General features: G+C 54.7%; 3 protein-coding genes and 1 long non-coding RNA gene across 4 annotated transcripts; 3 read left to right on the plus strand and 1 right to left on the minus strand.

The window, feature by feature from the left end:
* The first annotated feature begins 329 nt into the window (after positions 1-329).
* On the plus strand, positions 330-3,702 carry UBE2C (ubiquitin conjugating enzyme E2 C). The gene is made up of 6 exons (XM_043479433.1): positions 330-515; positions 1,060-1,087; positions 2,032-2,118; positions 2,555-2,759; positions 2,866-2,925; positions 3,444-3,702. Exons 1-6 carry the CDS (start codon positions 415-417, stop codon positions 3,500-3,502), a joined length of 540 nt encoding a protein of 179 aa, XP_043335368.1. The 5' UTR covers positions 330-414; the 3' UTR covers positions 3,503-3,702.
* A 5,357-nt stretch (positions 3,703-9,059) lies between these two features.
* TNNC2 (troponin C2, fast skeletal type) lies at positions 9,060-11,858 on the minus strand. Its single transcript, XM_043480118.1, has 6 exons — positions 11,732-11,858; positions 10,298-10,349; positions 10,008-10,151; positions 9,801-9,915; positions 9,490-9,626; positions 9,060-9,239 (listed from the first exon to the last, which is right to left on the minus strand). Exons 1-6 carry the CDS (start codon positions 11,732-11,734, stop codon positions 9,208-9,210), a joined length of 483 nt encoding a protein of 160 aa, XP_043336053.1. The 5' UTR covers positions 11,735-11,858; the 3' UTR covers positions 9,060-9,207.
* On the plus strand, positions 10,072-10,762 carry LOC122448639. The gene is made up of 2 exons (XR_006271708.1): positions 10,072-10,247; positions 10,628-10,762. It is a non-coding gene; the product is annotated as an uncharacterized LOC122448639 (long non-coding RNA).
* Positions 11,859-14,691: 2,833 nt separating the features above from the next.
* Positions 14,692-20,645, plus strand: SNX21 (sorting nexin family member 21). Its single transcript, XM_043480132.1, has 3 exons — positions 14,692-15,628; positions 16,062-16,240; positions 19,730-20,645. Exons 1-3 carry the CDS (start codon positions 15,367-15,369, stop codon positions 20,402-20,404), a joined length of 1,116 nt encoding a protein of 371 aa, XP_043336067.1. The 5' UTR covers positions 14,692-15,366; the 3' UTR covers positions 20,405-20,645.
* Positions 20,646-20,690: the final 45 nt, after the last annotated feature.

A 20,690-nucleotide genomic window follows, 5' to 3' on the forward strand; every position in this document is an offset into this window, starting at 1 on the left:
ACAAGATTGGAGACCCTCGGTAAGGGAGTGCAGGGTGTTGCCGACTGTAGCCAAGTATTTGACCTAAAAGGATTCATCCCACGTGGACGTCTTCTAGGCCCTTTAATGGTCGGCGTTTTCCAAAGGCGGCCAATCCGTTACAGGTTCGTTAATCAATGACAGCGTCTTCTGCCAATCGCCGGTGAGAAGCCCGATTCTGTCGCCCAATAGTAATACGCTGGTAGGTGGGTCTAGCAGTTGCGCGGTGACATGGCACTCTGGAGTGCCCCATTGGCTGGATCAAACCCAAGCGAGTCACTGATTGGTTAGCGCTGCCGGAGGGTTACAATTCAAACGCGGGCGGGCGGGCCCTCAGCCCTGCAGTTGCAACTGTGAGCTCCGCGTACCGCTTATCTCCGTCTCATCGCCGCCCGGATGGCTTCCCAGAATCGCGACCCAGCCGCAGCCAGCGTCGCCGCCGCCCGTAAAGGAGCCGAGCCCAGCGGGGGTGCCGCCCGGGGCCCCGTGGGCAAGAGGTGAGTGGTGTGGAGGTAACACCCGCCGGGCCTGGCACCCCCCGGGCATTTGGGGCCGAGAGGGAAGACTTCTGGGACGCCCCCCTCCTCCTGGAACGGGTAAGATACGGGAGTTAGAGAGACACGCCAGAAGCTCTCCTGCTCTTAAGAGACACTCCCGAAAGAGGACGGAAGGGGTAGGATCGCTGCCAGGATCCTCTGTCAGTGAGCCGAGATGAAGATACTCCGGCGATCCTCGGTGGCTAGGCCGGAGGGCGGCGGGGGAGCGGGGTCGGGGAGGAAGAAGGGGAGAAATTGAGATCCAGAGAGAGACGCCAGAGAAGCAGATGGGGTTAAGAGTAAGCCAGATCCTCGAATTAGAGAGGGTGAGGGCTCACTAGTACCCTCCTATGGAAATGGAGGTGACTGTTCCCCCAGGTGAGTCCGACCTCAGGGTAGAGGAAAGCCTCCGTGACAGCTGCCCCAGAAAGACTGGGATGGGAGGAGATCCCTGGAGTCCTGGCCCATCCAGACTCCCAGGTGACTCCAAGTATTCTTTTTGCAGGCTACAACAGGAGCTGATGACTCTCATGGTGAGTGACCGGTGCCCAGATCCCCAACCAACTGGTCTACCCTCCCACCTCCTGGTCACTTATCAGTGGCTTCCTTTCCTACATCAGGCTCTTTGGTAGTCGTGGGGGTAAAAAGATGAGTCCACCTTTCTTCTGGAAAGAAATTAATCCACCCCACCTACACACCTTTTCTCCCGCAATCTCTACTCCCCAGTACCATCCCCCCCACAGTGAAGTTGTACCTAAAATACAGCTCTTGTACAAGGCCCTCACCCTGTCCTGCCTGGCCCTACTTCCCTGCCCTAAGGTTTGAAAAAAGTGAAAGTGTCAGTAGCTCAGTGGTGTCCCGCTCTTTGCAACCCCATGAACTGTAGCCTGGTAGTCTCCTCTGTCCAGGGAATTCTCCAGGCAAGAATACTGGAGTGGAGCCATTCCCTTCTCCAGGGGATCTTCCCGCATTGTGGGCAGATTCTTTATCCCCTGAGCCACATTAACCCTAGATACTCAACTCACATCCTTCAATGACCATATTGTTCCTCTTCCCAGTCTGTGAATAGCTTCTGGGCTTCATATATAACCAGCACTCAATAGCATGCTGAGGGAATTCCCTGGTGGTCCAGTGGTTATGACTCAACACTTTCACTGCCTTGGGCCAGGTTCCATCCCTGGTCAGGGAACGAAGATCCCACAAGCCAAAGAACAGCCAAATAAAAGAGCATGTTGAACTGAATTCCCACAGCATTGAAAGGTACAGAGCTGCCTTCTGCTTCCCTACATAACATCTCCTTTCTTAGCCTGGCAATGAAACTCCACAATCCCAGTACTCCCCTCAGGAAAGCATATCAGTTTGGCCATGTTGCTTTTATTTTGGATCAAAATGTGAGGTTAAGAGAAAGGGGTTCACTGACTGGCCCCCCCCAGGAGCGAACTCTTCCAGCCCAGCATGTGTTGTGTTTGCTCCCCAGATGTCTGGCGATAAAGGAATTTCTGCCTTCCCTGAGTCGGACAACCTCTTCAAATGGGTGGGGACCATCCATGGAGCCGCTGGCACAGTAAGTGCAGGGTTGGGGGAGGTGAGTGTGACTCAGCTGAGTCTGGGGAGAGGTGGGAGGTGAAATCCAAGTGCCAGGTCTGCTTCACCTTTTGCCCGGCAGGACACTCCCCTGTGTCTGCTGGGGTGCCCTAAGCCTGTGGCCCTGGTCTCCAGGACTACAGTGAGAGGCTGGGTGTAAGGCAGCACTCTCCATCTGAGATGCTTACAGAGGACCAGACAGCAAAGACAATTGAGCACTTAGGCTGGTGGGCCTTAGACCAAAGGATCACTGAGGACCCCGCCAGATACGAGAGAAAGCACCAGACCAGTTTCATGCTTCGTCTTCTGTCGAGTCTCAGATGAACTCAGGGGTCCCGGCAAGTCCCTTATGTGGGGCTTGGGCTGGGAACTGAGGCTTGGGGCGGGAGGGTTACCCCGCGAATCTCTTTCTCCAGGTATATGAAGACCTGAGGTATAAACTGTCCCTGGAGTTCCCCAGTGGCTACCCTTACAACGCGCCCACGGTGAAGTTCCTCACACCCTGCTACCACCCCAATGTGGACACCCAGGGTAACATCTGCCTGGACATCCTGAAAGACAAGTGGTCCGCCCTGTATGACGTCAGGACCATCCTGCTCTCCATCCAGAGTCTGCTCGGAGGTGACTGCCCGGCCCGGCCCCTCCCCCAGAACCTGGGGACCTGTCAGGACTCCCCCCGGGCTGCCTCTCCTAGCCACACCTGACCCTTCTTTTCCTCCACCCACAGAGCCCAACATTGATAGCCCTTTGAACACACATGCCGCCGAGCTCTGGAAAAACCCCACAGGTGGGTCCTTCATCCTGAGGGCACCAGACCATCCCTCCCCAACCTTCAGAAGCTCCTTCAAACAACAGGATTCCAGTGACTTGAGAATGTGTCCTGATGGCTTAAGGGGGCCGGGCAGGGAGTGGCAGGGTGGGGGGCGGGGTTAAGGGGGCCAGGGAGGGGGTAACCCACTTCCACCTCTTCCTTGACGTGTCTGGTTCTCCTGTTTGCTATAAACTCAGAAAAACCAATCCGTTCCACATAAATGGAGCTTGGGGAGATTTTAAGTAGAAGGCAAAGCTTTGTGCAAATGTCTCTCGGGGCCCCTAGTCGCCTCCCCTGTCCCTGGGAGCAGAGCTACCCCCTAGAAGCAGAGCCCATCCAGGAGACCTGTCTGGGTGACCAGCAGAGGGTCAAACTGTTGTGCTGGGAAACCCCTCCCAGCTCCCCAAACTCCTCCCACGTGTTTATTCTTGCTGCTGGCTTGCCCACCTTACCCCTGCACCCATCACTCATGAGACCTGCCTGTTCTCTTCCAGCCTTTAAGAAGTACCTGCAAGAAACCTACTCAAAGCAAGTCTCCAGCCAAGACCCCTGACCTAGGATGTCCAGCTCTCCTTGTGTTGTCTTTTTTTTTCTTTTTTTTCCTTAGGTGGTCTGTCCATGCCTCGATTTCTGTACAGGACTCTGTCTTATCTGTGGTGTCATTTTTGTTTTGTTTCTGTTTTTTAAATTAAGTGTGGTTAAACCCTTGTGATGAATATATTAAATAAATACATTTTGGGGTTTTTATAGCAAGTTGCTGTTTTGTCATTACCCAAGGGTTGGAAGTGCCCAGGGTTAGCAGAGATCAGGTTTAGGGTTTGGGTTCTCTGCTCCACAGCCCAGGGAGTAGAAACAGCTGATAGGCTGTAGGGCTGAGCAAGGGAGTGACAGGATTCCCTCCCTTGCAACCTGAGTTATTTTATGATTCTGCATCTGTTTCCTCATCTATAAAACAGGTGTCACAAAATGCTAGTTTCTGGGAGTTCCCTGGCGGTCTAGTGGTGAGGAGTCAACACTTTCACTGCAGCAGCCCGGGTCCAATGCCTGGGAACAGATCCCAGAAGCCACACAGCGTGGCAATAAATAAATACTAATTTAAAAAAGAAAAGCAAAATGCTGATCCTATGGAGTGGTGACACAGACCAGGAATATAGGTGTTGTCCCAGTTGTGTTGCAGATGAAGCTGAGCCAGATCTTAAGACTGAAACAGAGTGATTACAGTGTGTATGTGTGTGTTGGAGGGGGTTGGAAAGAGGACCAGACACCCACTTTATGACAGTAGATTTTTTTGACCCTGAAGAAGGAGCAAGAGGACATTCAGGCGACCCTACAGCTGGCCCAGGCTCTGAGGAGGCAGACAGGGGAAGTTTTCTGGATCGAGATTGCAAGTCACCCCCTGCCCCAGGTCCTCCATTGATGGCTCCATCTCCACTGGGGCACATTCACCTGCTCCATCTCCCAGCATTTCCTCTGTTTGCTGTACCACTGGTCCAGACCCCCAGGCCCTTAGGCCATCTTTCCACTGACCCACCACAGGCCTTTGGGCCCCTAGGAGGAAACCCCTGTGTTGACCAGCTGGGTCGCAGCAGGCTGAGGTGCTGGGCCCCGCCCAGGTCCTGCAGGAAGATCTGCCTGAGAAGCTCAGGTGCGCTCCAACAAGGCCCTAGTGTTGCCCTGCTCACCCAGCCTGGTCAACTGTGTCTGCAGCTGCTTGTGCAGGCCTGGGGTAGGGTAGGAGGAGGAGACAGCAGGAGACAATCAGACCACCTTTTCCTCTTAATCCAGCTAGCCCACATCCCTGTGCCCTGACCAAGCTGTCACATGTGGAAAGAAATGTGGTTGGAACTTAGATGTCCTCTGATCAATTTCTTCATCTCAGATTGTGCTGTTGGCTCTCTCCTTGGAGCTTAAACTCCTGTTGCTCAATCTACCGTGCTTGCAAACTTGCCCAGGATTTTATTCAAATACAAATTTTGATTCAGTCGGTCTGGGTGGGGCCTGAGGCTCTGCAGTTCCAATCAGCTCCCAGGGGGTATCATTGCCGTTTAGTTAAAGGTACAGAGCAGTCTTCTCACGGTGTGGTCCTTCCACTTGTCACCTGGATCTGGCTAGAAATGCAAGTTCTTGGCCCCAGTAATCTGTCCAGATGATTCTGACACTCTCAAATTGAAAATCACCAAAAAAATAAAATCGCCAGACCAGGCTTCCCTGGTGGTCCAGTGGTTCAGAATCTGTCTGCCAATGCAGGGGACACAGGTTCGACCCCTGGTCCAGAAAGACCCCATATGCTACAAGGCAACTGAGCTCGTATGCCACAACTACTGAGCCTACATTCTATAGAGTCCGCCAGTCACAACCCCTGAGCCCACGCATGCCCTAGAGGCCATGATCTGCAACAAGAGAAGTCACTGCAATAAGAACTCCACGCACTGCAACCAAGAGTAGCCCCCGTTGCTGCAACTAGAGAAAGCCCGTGTGCAGCAACAAAGACCCAGTGCAGCCAGAAATAAATTAAAAAAAAAAAAAAAAATCACCAGGCCGGGAGACATCCGAGAAGAGCAGAGCTCAGAATCTGACACTGGTTCTTAAGTGCTGGCCAAGGTGGATGCATCTTTGCCTGCCTCAGGAAGCCTCTTTATGTGCTTTCGTAGATCATGGTGTCTGATCCACCCCCCACCCCAGATGGTCACGTGGCCTACAAGTGTCAGTCACAGAGACCCAACTCTACATTGTCATTCAGAACTAATCCCTCCAAGAAAGTAAAATTGCTTTCTTGAACACTACTAGGGCTGCTAAAAGAGGAGGGAGTCAGTCTGGGCTGCTGGTGGAGACAGCTGCAGATGGAAGAATGCCAAGCGGAGACAAATAGCTGAGCGATGACACTGAAACTCTGGCCTCCACTTCACACCTTGGCATCCCAGTGTCACAAGTCAACAAATCTCTTTTTGGTGTAAGTCAGTTTGACTTCGGCTTCTGACACTAGTGCAGGAAGTATGAGAAGGTGGTCATGGTTGCTAAGTCGCTAAGTCACGCCTGACTCTTGTGAACCCATGGACTGTGGCCTGCTAGGCTCCTGTGATGATCGTCATTCACATTCATTCAGTACAGCGGTTGAGTGCCTACAAGGTAAAGGCCCCAGGTTGGGGGCTGGGGATAAGGCAGGGAAGAGGGCACAGTGCTGTCCTCAAGGAGAATGAAATTTAGGGAACAGACAGACATATCAATGGGGCTTCCCAGGTGGCTCAGTGGTAAAGCCTCCACCTGCCAATCCCTGGATTGGGAAGATCCCCTGGAGAAGGAAACAGCAACCCACTCCGGTATTCTTGCTGGGAAATCACATGGACAGAGGAGCCTGGCAGGCTACAGTCCATGAGGTCACAAAAAGGCAAACACAACTGAGTGACTGAGCCCGTACACAAGCAAAGGCATGTCAGTAGCAGGAATAAGTGGTGGTTAAAGTAGAACTGTGTTAGAATTCCTGATCCACTCCCATATTACTCGTACACACTTGGGAACTTAGAGCAAACCTCTCTGTAAAATGGAAATATTAGTAGCTACCTCATAGGATAGAACAGTGCCTCAGAATAGTGCCTGACACACAAAAAGCTCTAAATAAAACCTGGATGTGGGAGATCCCTGGCAGTCTAGTGGTTAGGATTCCAGGCTTCCACTGACATGGCTTGGGTTCAGTCCCCAGTTAGGGAACTGAGATAAGCCACGTGGTGTAGCAAAAAACAAAAACTGAGTGCTAGGCTCACATGTCGCTATGAGAACTCAGAGGTGAGTGAGGCACCTAACGAAGACGAGGAGGGTCAAAGAAGGCTCTCTGGAGAAGGAAACTGGGCCGTGCGGGAGGTAATACGCAGTTCATGAAGCCTTGAGCAGGGCAGTGACATGATCTGATTTGGTTTTGGAAAGATCCTTCTGGCCACCACCTATCTAGGGAGTGAATGGCTAGAAGGAAGTTCGCTACCGTTATCATTAGCCTGGTAAGCAATAGTGGTTATGATGCCCTGAGTTATGATGCCCAGTGGGCTTGGAGAGGAGGGACAAAGTGGTAAGGAGACAAAGTGGCAGGGTCCAGTAAGTAAATTAGAGGTGGGAAACGAGCTCCAGAATTTCTGACTTGGGTCTCATCCCTGAGATAGGCACCACAGGGCAAGATAGGGGAGGGAGATTTATCAGTTTACGGCAGAGCCAGTCTGAAGCACTCAGGACGCCCGGGAAGAACTGTCAGCAGGTAGTCTTGCTCCTGTTTCCACCCCACAACCACATCGTCTAGGTCAGCGGTGCCCAGCCTTTGGGCACCAGGGACCAATTTCATGGCAGACAATTATCCACCGACTGGAGTGGTGGTGGGCGGGGGGATGGTTTCAGGATGATTCAAGCACACTACAGTTCTATTATTACTACACTGTGATATATAATTATATAACTCACCATAAGGCAGAATCAGATCATCAGGCATTAGATTCTTGTGCAACCTAGATCCCTCTCATGCGCAGTTCACAGAAGGGTTTGCGTTCCTTTGAGAATCTAATACTGCCACTGATCTTACCAGAGATGAAGCTCAGGCAGTAATGTGAGCAACGGGGAATGGCTATGAATACAGATGAAGCTTCAATCCTCACTCGCTAACTCACCTCTCACCTCCTACTGTGTGGCCCAGTTCCTAACAGGCCACAGACTGGTACCGTACCTGGTACTGGGGATTGGGGACCTCTGATCGAAGTTATCATCTATATGTCTGGGTGAGATGGTTGGATGGCATCACCGACTCGATGGACATGAATCTGAGCAAGCTCTGGGAGTTGGTGACGGACATGGAAGCCTGGCATGCTGCAGTCCATGGGGTCACAAAGAGTCGGACACGACTGAGCAACTGAACTGAACTGATATGTCTGGGTACGTCATTCCTCAGCTGGAAAACGGAAATAAGGGCATCTGTCCCTGGGATTGTGTGGATAAATGAGACAGTGAGCAGCACACAGTAGGGACTCATAGGGATGATTACTAAACTCCAGCACAGCTCCTGGCTGGAAATACCATCCAGGAAACATGAATGAGTCAGAAAGGGGAAAAGAAAACACGGAGCTGGAGAAAGAGGGCTAGAGTGATGAATAAGAGTTCAATGTTTCAAGATGATAACAACATTACTAAAAGGATTTACTGTATGCTGACTCTGTGCCAGGCTCTATTCTAAGCACTTGGTACACATTAACTAGTCCTTCCAAACCTGTGCAAGTCACTCAGTCCTGTCTGACTCTTTCGGACCCCATGGACTGTACAATCCATAGAATTCTCCAGGCCAGAATATTGGAGTGGGTAGCCTTCTCCTCCAGGGCATCTTCCCAACCCAGGGATCAAACCCAGATCTGCAACATTGCAGGCGGATTCTTTACCAGCTGAGCCACCAGGTAAGCCCAAAGATAAGTACTGTCATTGTCCCCATTTTACAGATCAGGATAGGGAGCAGAGAGTGGTTTGTCACCAGCAATGAGGATTCAGACTCAGCCTGACCAAAGCCAAACTACCACTGCACTTAGTTAGCTTCGACCAGACTCTCACTATCCTTGAGTTGTTTCCAAAAGAGCTCTGGACGCCAGAGTGCAGCCAGTCACCGCACGGATCAAGGAAGGACGTGATGGTATCTGAGCTGGGTCTTGGTATCTTGGAGATGGCATCTGAGCTGGGTTGAGGATTTGCCAAGGCAGAGGAAGAAGGGCAGTCCAAGGAGAGAGAACAACGTGTGCATAGGCCCGAGGGCTTAAAAGTGCACCCCACCTCCCGAGCAAAAGAGAGAGGCCGGAGCCTCTCGAGGGGAGGGCCAACAGTGAGAGGAGGGGATTGAATCTGGACTTGATTCTAGAAGCAGTGGGGACCCTGGAAGCGCCAGGCGCCGCACAGCCCCTCGGCTAAGCTGTCACGCACGCTCAGTCGCGAAACTTCTGAGGGCACGGAACGCCACCTCGGGTTCCCGAGTCCCGCTGCGCTCGGACCCGAGGACGCTCAGGCGGCTCCAGCCTTGCGGGCGCCCTGGACGGTGGCCCAACCAGGCGGCCCGGGACACTCGATCCGTCCCCGTCCTCCCCTCTACTCAGGCCACGCGCTTTGCAACGTTTCCTTTTATTCCTTCCAGACACATCCCCAGACGGGGCCGCGCCTCCCTCCCGGGGAGGGGGAACGCGAGCGGCCCGGGGGGCAGTGCCGCCCACGCCCGAGGGCCGCGCGGTGTCGGTGGCTGCAAGGGCCGACTTCTTACTGCACGCCCTCCATCATCTTCAGGAACTCTGCGGGAAAGGAGACAGAGGAGCGCTCACGAGTCTCCCCGCGACGGACGAGGCCGGGCCGCTCCGGCCTCTTAGACGCGGCGCCCGGCTATTAGCGGATGCATTGCACAAACTGGCCCGCGGGAGGCGGGGAGGAACCTGGCCCCGCCCCGCCCCGCCCCGCCCCGCCCGGCCCCGCCCTCAAGGCGGAAGACGCCCGCCTGGGCGCGAAGCTCCGGGGGCTCCGGTCCCCGCGCGCCCCAACCCTCACCGTCGAAGTCAATGCGGCCGTCGTTGTTCTTGTCCCCGTCCTTCATCAGGGATTCGAGCTCCTCGTCTGTCACGTGCTCCCCGGAGGCCCGGAAAATCTCCGCCAGCTCCTCGGCGTCGATGTAGCCGTCCGCGTTCCTGCGGGCGTGTAGGGCCGGGGCGGGGGGCGCTCAGGGCCCGCAGGGGCGAGCCGCTCGCGCCACACCCCCCGCCCCCTCCTGCACCCCTCCCCCGCCCCCCCAGAACCTTTGGGCCCTGCGGGCCAGATTCAGACTGCTCGGCCCTTGGCTGCTCCCAGGGTTCCCGACGCACCTGTCGAAGATGCGGAAACACTCAGCCAACTCCTCCTCGCTCTTGCCCTTGGCGTCCTCTTTCATCTGGCGCACCATCATGACCAAGAACTCCTCGAAGTCGATGGTACCGCTGCCTGAGGGGAGCGGGTGGTGAGCGGGCCAAGCCCTCGCTGCCACCCTCTCCCCGCCGCCCACCCCCCCACCCCCCCAAGGGCCACCCGCTCACCATCCTCATCCACCTCCTCGATGATGGCGTCCAGCTCCTCTTTGGTGGGTGTCTGGCCCAGCATCCTCATCACGGTGCCCAGCTCCTTGACGCTGATGTCCCCGCCGCCGTCCGCATCGAACATGTCGAAGGCGGCCTTGAACTCTGCCAGGGCGAGGAGGGCAGAGGGCCGCGGTGAGCCTGGCGAGACTGTCAGCCTCACATCCACACACTCTCTCCCTGCCTGCCCAGACACCCCAGGTTCGCCGGCACCCCGCTTCCCAGCAGCCAGCCCGCCCACCCCCACTCACCAGCGATCATCTCCTCGCTGAGGTAGGACCGGGCCTCAGCCTGCTGGTCCGTCTGCAGAAGACACGGGCCATCAAAGAGCCGAAGGGGCAGCCCGGAGTACATTCCTGCCTTCACCCCGTTCTCCTGCACCCCAATTTCTGTACATGCCCCCTAAGTCCCTGCAGAGCAACAGCTCCCAGTTGCCCCACTCTGGGCATGCCCCCACAGCACCCAGCCCCACTTTTGAAGAACTGGGGATTATGTCTCCATTGTCAATCAGAGATCAAGTTAGGACCGCCCCGCCCCCCCTTCCTCGAATCATTAAATGTGGCCTCATCTCTTCTCAGCAGCTTTTCGGGGATCAGCTGGAATCAGCCGAGTGAGAAGGCTTTGTAAAGTGCCAGCACGATTCCAGCATGGTTTTCCAGTTTCCCCTACCTGCTCATCACGCCTGGTACTTTAATAGGTGCTCAATAAATGTTTGTGGTCACACAAATAATAATGTGACGGAAAGTTACTGAGTACTGACCAAGGGTCAGGCCATAGACCTGGTACCACCAAGGAGTCAGACACATTCCCTGCCTCTGAGAACTTGCAGAGACAGAGGGTGTAAGCTTCCTTCTGAAGCCTCAGTCATCGGAGTAAATACCACTCGGTGCTGGGCAGAGTGGGATGTTGGCCTTGCGGGGGTGACAGATGGCTCTGGAGAGTTCCGGTCACATCCAAGTCCAGCCACCCAGCCAGGGCTCTGGACTGAGGCTGGCCGTGAGGGAAGGCTGAAGCAACCTAGGAGTCCTTTAGCTGGCTGGCAGGGCCTGTCCTCCTGTCTCTCTCCTCCCCTCCCCCTCCCCAGTCCTGAGCCAGAAGGGCAGACTATTTTTAGTCAGGCATGGGCAACAGCAGCTGCCCTCCGGGTCTAGTTACTCCTTGAAGAGAAGCGGGGAGGGCTCTGGGAGGAGAAGCACAGCCTCAAATCCCAGCCCCTCTCAGGGAGGCTGACATCTCTCTAATCCTGCTGTATCATCTTTGGCCCCTTGGAGCTCTGGGGTTCTCCTCCTGAGCAGGCCTCCTGTCTTCCAGAGGGGGGCTTTAGCAAGGCTTCCAGCCCATCCCTCTACCACCACTCACTGCCTTGCTGGATTACCCCCTCTCCACCATTAGCGAGACAAGCTGAGGCCCCTCACAATCCTCTGATCCACACTGCTAGAAGCCTCAAAAGATCTCAGGGAACCAGGATGCCTGGAGGATGGACCCCTGGAATGTCCTCCCTAGCCCTCCCCTTCTAAGACAAGTCCAAGGCCGTCTTCCAGCCTTCCTCCCAGACACCGGGGTTCCAGGAGCCTTCAGGTTCCATCTTCACACATCCAAGTGACTGCCCCACCAAGCACCCAGATCTGAAAGATGCCCAGAAGAGCTCCAGTGAGGGCAGAAAGGAAGTCCCTTCTGGTCCTTACCATTTTGCGTGCCAACCTGGACTCCACCACTGCAGGTTACCTCCGTACACCAACACCCAAAGATGCCCTGGCCCTCTCTAGCCCCTCGGATTTGTAGGGGCATCCTCTCCTCCCAACCTCCCTGCTCCCCAGGACCGATGCCCTGGCCAATCAGATCCTGGGGTCAGCGAGCCACCCCCTCCCAGAGTCCTAGCCCATTACCTAATTTAGCCAAGGGCCCTTGCAGAGAAATTTAAGCCTCCGAGCAGGTGGCAGGCCTTGACGTCCTAGATTCTTGTGAGGAGAACCCGCCCTGCTCTGCCGCTCCTAGTGAGCCCCCCCACCCTGCCCCCAAGAAGCACACTGGCTCCAAGATGGGTGAGGAAGATCAGGGTAGAGGGAAGTGAGGCAGCATAGTAGCATGGAAGAGCACAGGCCTTGACGTTCAAAACCCAAGATCCAAGTCCTGTCCCTACAAGCTGTGCATACGTGGGCAGGTGGCAATGCCACTCAGCTTCAGTGTCCTTGTGTGTGAGGTAGGGACAGTCATAACCTCCCTCCCAGAGAAACCGTGGTAAACAGGAGCCTGGGTTTAAGTCATTGGGCTTGTGCCAACTACTTAAAGTCAGTGCTTTGCAAGTGGAGTGTTTTGTCTTTGAATCAGAGACCAGAGGGGGACGGGACAGGAGGAGGGGAAATTGACAGCCTCTGCGACTTGCTGCACATGTGCTAAGCGTTTTAATCATCTGATCTCACCCAATACTCATCCTGTGAGGTAGCAACTATGGTTATTCCCCTTTTTACCGGGGAGCTTTGTAAATCATAAAGCTCTATAGTCACGTTGGGGATTCTTATTCATCCTGACTGAGGGGAAGTTGGGGCAGACGGTCCTCCAGGGACCTGTCTGGAAGGAAAAATGAATAGAGGGGTCCAGGAAATGGGGTATGCACTTGGAAGAGAAAGAGCATTGAAAGTAGATTCTTATGTCAAGCTTACCTTGTCCAGGAAAGGAGGTTTGGGGACTCACTTTTTTAAGGGGGAAGGGGAACCAGGGGAGGTTTCCCTAAGTAAATGCAGGTATAGCTGGCCCTTTGCTGGAGCTCAGGGAAGAAGTTTGGAGGAGCTCAGCTGGCCTTCTGGAGAGTGAAGGGGTGGGTGGATCAAGTCAAATACAAAGGGAGACCACCCTGAGAATCCACGGGTCCACCAGGGTGTTGGGATGGGCAACATTCATGGACTCTCATCAAGTAACAGAAAGAGCACAATGATGACTAAACACAGGGTCTGGGGCCAGGGAAAGGGGGCTGGACACCAAGGAAGGTAGACGGACAGTGGCAGCTGGGCTCTCTTCTTGCCCTACATAGATATTCCCAAGGAAAGCTCAGTGGAGCCAGGCCAGGCTAAATAAGGCCTCCCCCAGCCAGGCCCAGGGCCAAGGGGCAATACTCTCCAGGGGGTGCCTATTTGGACACAAACATTGGAATCACTTGATCCTTTAGGAACAGAGTATAGAGAGTACAGAACTCCCAGGAGTCCTTTGTTCATTAGTTTGTTCTTTAATTTATTCATGGAAATAGATAAGGTCCAAACTCAGTGTGGCCAAGCAAGGTCCCACTGACCCTTCCATTCTCATTCCCCACCTTGCATGTGGTTCTGCTCTGGTTCAAGCTTAAATGCAGCTCCAAACACCACCCTTTATAGCCCTCCAAGCCCTTGCACATGTAGGTTTGTTGGTTTGGTTTTTTTTTTTTTAGTATTTACTTATTTGGCTGTGCCAGGTCTTAGTTGAGGCATGTGGTATGTTCGATCTTCATTGAGGCATGCAGGATCTTTAGTTGTGGCCTGTGAACTCTTGGTTGCAGCATGTGGGATCCAGTTCCCTGACCAGGGATTGAACTTGGGGCCCCCGCACTGGGAGCGCAGAGTCTTAGCCCCTGGACCAGGAGTGAAGTCCCTCGTTTTCTTCATCTTAAAAATGGACCATTCTTGTCTACTAACAGCCTGTTCCCCAGGAGGTTGTAAGGGTTAGATATGACCCCTTTTCAAGTACCTAGAACCGGGTGGAGGATACCGTGGAACGTCAGGAAATGAGAGCCCTGCCTCTTCTGCACCAAGGGATGGCAGGGAGTGTGTGTTCCATTCAAAGCCATCCCCCCACCCCTCTCTCCTGCACCATTTAAAAAGGGCAGGAGTGGACTTCCCTGGTGATGTGGAGGATAAGAGTCTGCCTGCCAGTGCAGGGAATGTGGGTTCAAAACCTGGTCTGGGAAGATTCCACATGCTGCAGAGCAACTAAGCCCATGCTCCACAACTACTGAGCCCTCGCTCCAGAGCCGGCGAGCTGCAACTTCCAAGCCCAAGTGCTGCAGCTACTGAAGCCCAGGTGCCTGGAGCCTGTGCTCTGCAACAAGAGAAGCCACTGCAATGAAACGAAGAGTAGCCCCTACCCGCCACAACTAGAGAAGGCCAGGCGCAGCCAAAAGTTAAACTTAAAAAAATTTTTTCCATAAATTAAAAAAAAAATTTAAAGGAGGAGCTACCATCCGAGATTTTACTTGATCATATGATATAACTAGCACTATCTGCCCTGCTAGGGACTGATAGCTAGGCCTTCTGACAGGAAGGGACAATAAATTCTTGACCTACAGCTGCCTTCTGGATAAAAGATAAAAACACAGCTCGTTAGAGGAACTGCTGAGATTGCAACTGACATCGTGAGATAAAAAACAGGATGTGGAACTCAGGAGACCTGGGCTGCAAGGCCCCACTCTCAGAAACCTCTGGCAAGCTGTGTGACTTCAGGCAAGTAACTCAGTCTCTCTGGGTGTTTCCTCATTTGTCTATGTGCTATGTGTGAGGCAAGCTCAAATGAGATTGTAAGAGCGTGTGAACACTGGAGAAACAATAATCATTGTGTAACTGATGAAACTGATGATCCTCTTAGCCCCTGCTCTGAGCTAAGCCCTGGACTAGGGTCCTTTCCGAGAGCTGCAAAATTCGTGCTTCAGGTCTTATTGTTCTTGTTTTACGTATGAGAAAACCTAGGCCACTCGAGGTTAGATTCCATCTCAGATCACATGGCTTCTCTTGGCCTCGGCTTCCTCCCAGGAGAGATGGGTTTCTGACTGCCGCGCAGTGACTTTGGAAAGTTAGAGTGCTGGGTGGAAATGAGGGGACAGTCTGCGGCCAGCCTGGGTCTCCGGGAGGGGTGGGCGGATTCAAGGAGGGCGTAGGCCCCTCCGGATTGGGGACAATCCCGGAGGAGGCCTGGCCTACCCAGGATTCCCACAGCACTCCTGGAGCAAAGGGCCCGGGATTCCCGGGCGGCTCCGGGAGCGGGCGGGGCGGGAGGCGGGCCAGCGGCAGGAAGGGGCCGGAGCGGCGCTCGGAGCGGACTGGGCCGGGTCGGTGGAACCCGGTCGGCCCCGGCCAGCCTCCGGGAGCTGCACCTGGGAGCGGGGCGCCGGTAGTGCGCCGCAAGGGGGCAGGAGGCAGAGCCGCGGGGAGAGCCCCCGGTCCCCGCAACGGGCAGGGGCGGGACCTCCACAGCGCCCCGCCCTCCCCGGCCCCGGGCCCCGCCCCCTCCCGGCGCGGGGCCGGGGTCCGCCTCCCGCCCCGGCCCGCGACCCGGCGTCGCGCGCTCCCCCCGGGGTGCCATGGCCTCGCGGCTCCTGCACCGGCTGCGGCACGCCCTGACCGGCGACGGCCCCGGGGAGGCGGCGGCCGGCCCCGAGGCTGAGCAGTTCCCGGAGAGCTCGGAACTGGAGGACGACGATGCCGAGGGCCTGTCGTCCCGCCTCAGCGGCACCCTGAGCTTCACCAGCGCCGAGGACGACGACGAGGAGGACGGCGAGGACGACGACGACGCTGACCCCGACCCGCTGTCCGCTGGCGACCGGGTGGCGGGAGAAGACGCAGGCGAGTGCGGGAGGATGGAGGCGGGAACCCTGGGCTCGGTTAGGCCTCCACCCCGGCCGCGTTCCCGAGTTGATCCAGCCGAAACTCAAGACACTTCTTTTAAGTGTGTCCAGTTGCCTCTTGGCTGTGTGACCTTGAGAGAGTCACACACCTCTCTGGGCCACGTTCCCTTGTGTCAAATCACTCCCATCTCAGGGTTGTTTGGGGCATGAAATATACAGTCTGGGATACAAATGGTAGTACTGTGCTAGGGATGTTTTGGGGGTGGAAATGTTTATTTAACGCCTCCTGTCTGCCCGGCAGGTGTTTGGCTCCGGGTCCCTCTCTGGCCCTCCGTTTCCATTTATGTCAGTTAGGGATAAAGCCTTTGTCATTCATTGGGAGGAGTATGAATGAGGTCAGGGCACCTAATTTACATCATACGTGGCCCCAGGCCCATCCTGTGCTCAAGCAGAACGGAGCCCCCCACCTGATGGGCAGCGGGGCAGTCAGCTCCTGACCCGGCAGTTGCAAGATTTCTGGAAGAAGTCCAGAAACACCCTGGTACCCCAGCGGCTGCTCTTTGAGGTGACCAACGCCACCGTGGTTAAGGATCCGCCCTCCAAGTACGTGGTGAGTGAGGGTCCAGGACCCTGAGCTATGAATCTTAGAGGACCCTGGCTTAGAGAAAGGAAGGGAAACTTCAGCATCCTGGGTGATCTGGCTGAGTAGTTATAAATGGCTGCCCCATTTGACAAATGGGGAAACTGAGGCCAGAAAAGGGCTGTAACTTAAACAGATCCTCAGGCAAATGAACTTATCCTTTCCTGGTTTTGAGACTAAGAACTACTGGCATGTCCTCTGGCCCCTGGACTTTTGCAAACTGTCAGAAGATGCAAGATACATGGGGAAGAATATTATCTGAGTCAGACTTGAGACCAAGTTGGCATTGGTTGGAAAAATGGGTTTGGGATCCAGATCTTGATTCAGATCCCAGTTATTACCAGTTGTTTGACTTCAGGTGAGTTGTGAAACCTTGACTAACCCGTTTTCTCACCTGAACAATGGGAATAATGCAGGAGTTAAATGAGACAGTACACAGAAAGCCCTTAGCATTGTGCCTGGCATCTTGAAGTGCTCGATAAATGATAGTTCTGTTATTACTATTTTACTTTGGGTTGAAAATGTCAGGCATCTAGGGCCTGTTGTGGCCTCTTTGCAACCAAGAAGAGTCAGTTCTCCAGCACCCACGCCTGTACAGAATAAGCTTGTCCGAAGGACTGGATTTAGGGGATTGGTATGTGTGTGTATGTTCAGTCGTGTCCGACTCTTTGCAGCCCCATGGACCATAGCCCACCAGGCTCCTCTGTCCATAGGATTTTCCAGGCAAGGATACTGGAGTGGGTTGCCATTTCCTTCACCAGGGGATTGGTGGATTGGGGTAAAGATCAATCAGTGGTGGGGGCTGGGGGGGTGCGGGCTGATTTCCTGACTGTGGAAAGGAGAAACACATGGAGGATGCGGTTGGCCTGGTCCTGAAACCCAGCCTAACGTGGCTGGTCATGGCAGCAGCAGCTCCCTGCCTCTCACTTCCCTCCTCTTCCCCACCCTCCTCCATTTCTGACTCAGCAGGAAGGGGGCCTGGAGCCCTGTCCCACATCTGGACTTCTCCACCCTTCTCTGAGGCTCTCAGTGAAAAACGGGCCACGCCCACGGGGCAGCTGCTCCAGTTTCAGTGGGGATTGACTCTGATGATGGAGTCTTGAGTGGCAGAAGTCCTGGCTGGGGGTCATGCGCAGGAAGGGGGCGCAAGGAGCAGCTGAGAGACAGGGAAGTTGGGGCAGCTCTGGGAAGAGAATGACAAGATAGAGCTAAGCCTGGCCTGGGCCGGGCCTGGGAGAATCCCACAGGAATCAGGAGCCTCTTGGGCTACAGTCCATGGGGTCGCAGAGTCAGACACGACTGAGTGACTAGGCAACAAATCCTGCTTCAACATCTCCTGGAGGTTAAGAGCACAGGCTTTGGAATTGGGTCGGCCTGGGTTTGAGTCCCAGCTGGGTCATTTACCAGCTGCGTGACTTGGAGGAGGTCTTTAAGCCCTTGGCCTTCTCTGGGAGCCTGCTTCCTGAGCTGACAGAGATACGGACACCTTCGTCACAGTGAGGTTGTGATGGTGAAATAGTGGCTGTGAAGAACTTGGCAGGGTAGTGCTCAGTTAATGATCCTCATTATTACCTGTCAATAGGACAACAGAAGGATCAGATAATGGATCCAAAATGGGTTTTTGTCCAAAAACTACAAATGAAAATAAAAGCTAGATGAGCATAAGGGGTCACTGTAGATGAGAGCTTCCTGAAATGTGTTCTGCAGAAAATTGGTTCCCTGGAATATTAATAACTGTCCCTTTAAAGAAAAAACAAAAGCTTTACAGTCAATATGTAATGTTTTGGGAATGCAGTTGAACTAGAGTAAAATAAGTTTCTTTATTGTTAAACTTTCTAATCCTGAATACTAATGTAGACTGAATCTTCCAGAGTGAGCAGGCAAACCTGACTGAGCAGGGGTGGCTACGATATTGGCAATTTCACAGAACAAATTTGAGAGTAAAATCTGGGTTTGGTGTTAGTACACTTTTACCATGTGTGTGTGTGTGTGTGTGTGTGTGTGTGTGTGCGCACGCGCGCGTGCGCGTGCTCAGTTGCGACTGATTCTTTTTAACATCCAATGCTTGCTAATCCCCTTTTTAGACCTGTTAGCTCAGCACTGTTATAGATTAAGCCATATTTGGGTTCTCAGACCTGGTGGGAAGCTTAATGGTCATCTTGTTCAGCGTTTCGCAAACCTCCATCACCCTCACAATTTTTGTCCTATCTAAATGCTACTTTGACCATTTGGTGCTTATCATTTTTCTTCAAATAAACCTATTTTTTAAAAATAACTTTAAAAGACAACTTAACAACACAACTGTATATGGGAAGCCTGACTCACTCACCATAAAGAGAAGATAACTGTAAAAATGAAAGCAGTGAAAGTGTCATTAAAGTCTGGCTGGATGCTGCTGCCTGGAGGTGGCACTGACAGATTCTTTCTGGCTCTTTTCTAAAAATGGAGCTGAGAAGGGCTTTTGTGAACCAAACTGAGAGCTTCTCAATTTGTAGTCAGAAAGATTCAGAGAGAATGAGGGGGGGTATCACCTTCCGCCTCTATTCAAGTGTTATCCACTCCAGTGCTTACCACCTAAACATCCCAGGGACCGACGTTTATGCCCGTCCCACACCTGAGTAAACAGTGAGCTGGGCCAGCGCTCCATTCACTAGAGTGGAAGTAGACCCAAGAAGGGGACCACCCTGCCTGACTCCCATAGTGAGGGAGCATCTGACCCAAGGGTAGAACTTGGGTCCCAGTCCAGTGTGCTTTTCACACTGGTCCCTACTGGGGCTGTCTGAAGACCTGTGTTGAGGGTCTGGATTGGAATAACCCGGCCATGTGGAGCCATGTGTCCAGAATGGAACAAAGCTACAAGCTGGTCCCAAAGGTTGGCCTGGAGTTGGGTCTGGGTTTCAACACACCGCTGGTTTTCCAGAGGGGCTGTCAGAAGAGCTCGCTTTCCAATGGGAGGGGCTTCCCAGGTGGCACTAGTGGTAAAGAACCCTCCTGCCCAGGTAGGAGACATAAGAGACCTGGGTTCGAACCCTGGGTGGGAAAGATCCCTTGGAGGAGGGCATGGCAACCCACTCCAGTATTCTTGCCTGGAGAATCCCATGGACAGTGGAGCCTGGTGGGCTACAGTCCATAGGGTCACACAGAGTCCGACAGGACTGAAGCAACTCAGCATGCACTCCCTGAAAGGGGGTGAGGGGGGCAGACGTCCAGGCACTGAAGCTCATCTCTGTCTTTTTCTCTCTGTGCTGCCTTGGGCCTGGGTCATTTCAGACGAGCCTCAGGTAAGATGAGACTGGGCACCCCGGCTGCAGCCCCGGCAGCTCCCACCCTCCGGGCTGGCTCGATCTCCAGGGTGAAGGGAAGGGGTGGGGGAAGAGAGTTGAAAGTGGGGGTGGGGGGTAGGAAGAGAAGGGGCCCGGGGACACCGTGCCTCTGCCCTGACCCCTGCCCTCCCTGCAGCTCTACACCCTCGCCGTGATGGGCCCGGGGCCACTGGATAACCCGCCGGCCCAGATCTCCCGCCGCTACTCGGACTTTGAGCGGTTGCACCGAAACCTGCAGCGGCAGTTCCGCGGTCCCATGGCTGGCGTCTCCTTCCCCCGCAAGCGCCTGCGCCGGAACTTTACCGCCGAGACCATCGCCCGCCGCAGCCGGGCCTTTGAGCAGTTTCTGGGCCACCTCCAGGCTGTGCCCGAGCTGCGGCAGGCTGCGGACCTGCAGGACTTCTTCGTGCTGCCCGAGCTGCGGCGGGCGCAGAGCCTCACCTGCACCGGCCTCTACCGCGAGGCCCTGGCTCTCTGGGCCAACGCCTGGCAGCTACAGGCCCAGCTGGGCATCCCCTGTGGCCCAGACCGACGTCTGCTGACCTTGGCGGGGCTGGCCGTGTGCCACCAGGAGCTGGAGGACGCTGGGGAGGCCCGGGCATGCTGTGAGAAGGCCCTGCAGCTGCTGGGGGCCAAGAACCCGCACCCTCTGCTGGCCCCCTTTCTGGAGGCCCACGTGCGGCTCTCCTGGCGCCTGGGCTTGGACAAACGCCATTCTGAGGCCCGGCTCCAGGCCCTGCAGGAGGCAGGCCTGACCCCCACACCACCCCCCAGTCTTAAAGAGTTACTCATCAAGGAGGTGCTGGACTAGCATCACCTAGACTTAAGGCCACTGTGGGAGAGGCGCTGCCCCTGGATGGGGGGTGCATTGCGGGGTGGATGAGAACACAGCTGCTGAGAAGGCTCCCTGGGGTGCTGGGAACCCCGAGAAGGTCCACAGAGAATTTGCAGCAGACCAAGGAAATGCGCTGCTTCTGTTGAGCTGCGCTCAGGACAAGCTGGGATGGTGCAGGGAGAAAGTCTGACGCTGCCTCTCCAGCTTATGAATACCTGGGGGCCGTGACCCAGGTCAGGGTTGATGGTCTGTCTTCCCGCAG

This window comes from Cervus canadensis, chromosome 10 (genome assembly GCF_019320065.1).
Source record: "Cervus canadensis isolate Bull #8, Minnesota chromosome 10, ASM1932006v1, whole genome shotgun sequence".
NCBI lineage: Eukaryota > Metazoa > Chordata > Mammalia > Artiodactyla > Cervidae > Cervus > Cervus canadensis.

Bases quoted from the DNA above. Each gene is read 5' to 3' on its own strand.
- UBE2C (XM_043479433.1), top strand. From the start codon at position 415: ATGGCTTCCCAGAATCGCGACCCAGCCGCAGCCAGCGTCGCCGCCGCC. The intron at 2,119-2,554 runs GTAAGTGCAGGG...CTCTTTCTCCAG, and splicing joins TCCATGGAGCCGCTGGCACA to GTATATGAAGACCTGAGGTA. The intron at 2,926-3,443 runs GTGGGTCCTTCA...GTTCTCTTCCAG, and splicing joins GCTCTGGAAAAACCCCACAG to CCTTTAAGAAGTACCTGCAA.
- TNNC2 (XM_043480118.1), bottom strand. The intron at 9,627-9,800 runs GTGCGTCGGGAA...ACACGCCCGCAG, and splicing joins TGTTTCCGCATCTTCGACAG to GAACGCGGACGGCTACATCG. The intron at 9,240-9,489 runs GTGAGGGTTGGG...CCTTTCCCGCAG, and splicing joins CGGCCGCATTGACTTCGACG to AGTTCCTGAAGATGATGGAG.
- SNX21 (XM_043480132.1), top strand. From the start codon at position 15,367: ATGGCCTCGCGGCTCCTGCACCGGCTGCGGCACGCCCTGACCGGCGAC. The intron at 15,629-16,061 runs GCGAGTGCGGGA...ACGTGGCCCCAG, and splicing joins GGTGGCGGGAGAAGACGCAG to GCCCATCCTGTGCTCAAGCA. The intron at 16,241-19,729 runs GTGAGTGAGGGT...CCCTCCCTGCAG, and splicing joins ATCCGCCCTCCAAGTACGTG to CTCTACACCCTCGCCGTGAT.